At 35.1% G+C, this 3186-nt stretch overlaps 1 protein-coding gene across 2 annotated transcripts in view; it reads left to right on the top strand.

Annotated features, from left to right (window-relative positions):
* The window catches only part of ITGB3BP (integrin subunit beta 3 binding protein), a 67224-nt gene that overhangs the window by 43307 nt on the left and 20731 nt on the right, over positions 1–3186 (top strand). For both annotated transcript variants that reach the window (XM_023515110.1, XM_023515109.1), the window contains exons 5-7: positions 1788–1866; positions 2283–2376; positions 2789–2848. In XM_023515110.1, the coding sequence (XP_023370878.1) occupies positions 1788–1866; positions 2283–2376; positions 2789–2848 (233 nt within the window). The remainder of the gene's footprint in view (positions 1–1787; positions 1867–2282; positions 2377–2788; positions 2849–3186) is intronic.

The following is a 3186-nucleotide window of genomic DNA, read 5'->3' as shown; positions in this document are numbered from 1 at the left end:
AAAAAAAAAAAGTCTTACACAACAACAGCAGTTTCTTCAGCCACATTAAGTGATTGATTGAGTAACTTTTAACTTTCAGACTGCACAGCCCGGTATGGGTTACATTACAACATCTCCCAAACTGTTCTATAGGACATTGGTACAGGTATCTCTAAAGATGGTGTTAAAACATAATTTTATAGTCAAATAGATGTGAGAAAAGGAGATATGTCCCCCTAAAGATTCACAAAGCACAGTGAGCAGCCACGGGCAGTAAGAGCTAGTAATTGTGCACATTATCTTCCTCTCAGCAACCAGGTGAGGTAGGTGACATCACGGTCCTCACACAGGGGAAGAAACCCAGGAGTAGAGAGGTGAAGTCGCAGCTGGAGTTTGCAGAGCTTCGCGTCTGGGGGCAGACTTATTTCCTCGCTGTGCTGGAGTAACTAACACCATGATACACTGTCTGATTTTGTCTGTCCAGCCTCTCTTCCTGCTGGAATTAGCATTTTTTAATCACTCCTTACTCTGTTCTGGTAATGTGGCTCTTTATCATGAGATACCAAGTTCTTACATAAGCCCACTTTCTGGAAAGTTGATTGGTTCAGGGCAGGCAGCAGACCTACACCCAGTTTTAGAGATAGAGTGTTACTTTATCGCCCTCAGTAGAGTGCCATGGTGTCACATCTCACAGCAACCTCCAACTCCTGGGCTTAGGCAATTCTCTTGCCTCAGCCTCCCGAGTAGCTATTTTTTTTTGTTGAAGTTCAGCCAGGGCCAGGTTTGAACCTGCCACCCTTGGTATATGGGGCCGGCGCCCTATTCACTGAGCCACAGACACAGCCAACGTTCCACGTTTTGATACGACTACAAGAGGGATTCTACCCAACAGATTCTAACATAGTAACCTGGTTGTTTGTACCCTCACATTAACCTGAAATAAAAAGAGAAAAGAAAAAGTTCAGAGTATCTCAATAATTTTTATATTGATTACATGTTGAAGTGATAATATTTTAGATATTGGGTGCTTACCTTTTTGCTCCCTTTAAACGTGGCTGCTACAAAATTTTAAATTACATATGTGGCTTGCATTATATTTCTATTAGACACTGCTGACATAGATCATCATGTATAGCTATGGGAAAAGTAACTAAAATTACAATAAAGGAATGGTTATATCATGTTAGGTAGGTTTACTAGATAAAATATTGTGCAGAATTACAGACATGCAGACTGTGTGGCCAAAAAAATGTGTGTGATGTTATATTACATTTTAAAAGTTTATATAGGGTTATAAAATTCCTTTTAAAAACCTAGGAGAATTTTTCCAAAATGCTAACAGGAAATATGTTCTGAAGATAGAATTCCAAGTGAGGTTTTTCCCTTTCCTTTCTTTACTTTCAGATTTAAAAATTACTCTATTATCTTTTTTCACGCTAAGGCATACTAAACTCACAAAAATTACTTTTTTATTTAAGAAAAAGTCATTGCATGATACTGAATGATAGACTCAGGTCAAGGTGAACAAGAGAGCAGCCGTGTACCATGTTCTCACTGTGCAGAGGGGAAAAGAAGAGAAACTTGGAGAGAGAGGACAGTTGATCATATATGATGAATAATATAATTTCATTCATATAAAGGAATGAAAGAATGAAGGAGGAGCATTTATATGTTTTACCACTTTGAAAAATGTGAAGAAAGGATTAGAAAACTGAATGTAAGGTCTTTTAAAAAGAATTAAAGCTCTGAAAATGATTTGCTCTGTTTAAATACTCTTGGTGTAAATATTATTTTTTCTTCATTCCTAGATTCATGATATTGCTATCTAGAGTTGAGAAATCATCAGAAGAAATCATGGAAATAATGCAAAATTTACGTAGTATACAGGTTTGCCTTTTTTTCCCTACATAATTTTTTATACTTCTACCTTATTTGAAAGGGATAACAGAAAAAAAAAAAAGACTAAGATTGGAGAATCCAATCCAGGAGAGCTTTTGCAGGAAATAGTTTAACTCTTCATGGGAAGGGTTTTCTTGTAGAAACATTACTTTAATAGCAATATCTGATCTTTTTACATTTAAGTGCATTTGTAGATTATGTTTACTCTAGTTAATAATAAATTGTCTTTATTTAAGCATTTTAGGGCTTTTAGTAGTTAACCTACCAGTAAAAGTTAAATGTCCTAACAAACATGTTAAATTTTGCAAATGAAAGAAACCGTCTGTACTGCACTTTCTCTGGGTTTATCAGTCATCTTAATGTGTAGAGAATTTCCTGACTCACTCAAGGCTGCTCTCTTTCAGGCCTTGGAGGGCAGCAGAGAGCTCGAAAGTCTGCTTGGTGTCTCCCTCGCCTCCTGTTTCTTACAAAGAGAAATGCAGAAAACAAAAAAACTAAGTAAGAGGAATTTATGAATTTTCAATGACCGCAATTTTGAAGATAAACAAACCTATTAATTCTTGTCGAATTTAAATTTGATAGACATCTTTAGATATGCCACTACTGGCTACGTAATAAATACATTGCAATACTGTGGCCTTCTTTAAATAAGAAGCCACTTATCTTTTACCAGGGCATGTTATTTTGGGGATATCTCTTGAACGTGAACGAAAAGAATATATGGAAACTGGTAGTAGACTTTTCTTATGTAGTGCTCATCTTAAAAATAAGATATAAGGGATTGTGTTTTATATTTGATACCTGTAAATGTGTATTACTTTGAATTTTTGTCATAAAGTTATTTCTTCCAAGTAATGAGAAATTATTCATATTCCATGTTAATTCTTAATGTGGGATTTTTTTCTTTTAGTGACAAAAGTAATGAAACAAAAACTGTTTGAAAAGAAGAGTTCGGGACTTCTTCACAATGGTAAAGAATTGTGCTTTAGTTTATTACATAAAGAGTGACATATCTCCTTCCGCTACTTAAAACCAAGCATGGGTTCTTTTTAATGTTCTTTAAAGGACCATGAATCACATTTTAAAAACCTTATATTGCATTTAGAAAAGATAATATCTAATGAAATCAACTTCTATGATGACTGAACTTTTAAAATTTATTTTGAAATACAATTTCAGTGTAAGACTTAATTTTGTCTTTTCATTAAAATTTATTTTTAAGAATATAGAAAAATAGGGTCGGCACCCAAAGCACAGTGGTTACCACGCCAGCCACATACACTGAGGGTGGCAGGTTCAAACCTGGCC

The sequence above is a fragment of the Otolemur garnettii genome, unplaced genomic scaffold (assembly GCF_000181295.1).
Source record: "Otolemur garnettii isolate 467f Iridium unplaced genomic scaffold, OtoGar3 scaffold00066, whole genome shotgun sequence".
Classification (NCBI taxonomy): Eukaryota; Metazoa; Chordata; class Mammalia; order Primates; family Galagidae; genus Otolemur; species Otolemur garnettii.
This window is presented reverse-complemented; position numbering and strand designations above follow the sequence as displayed.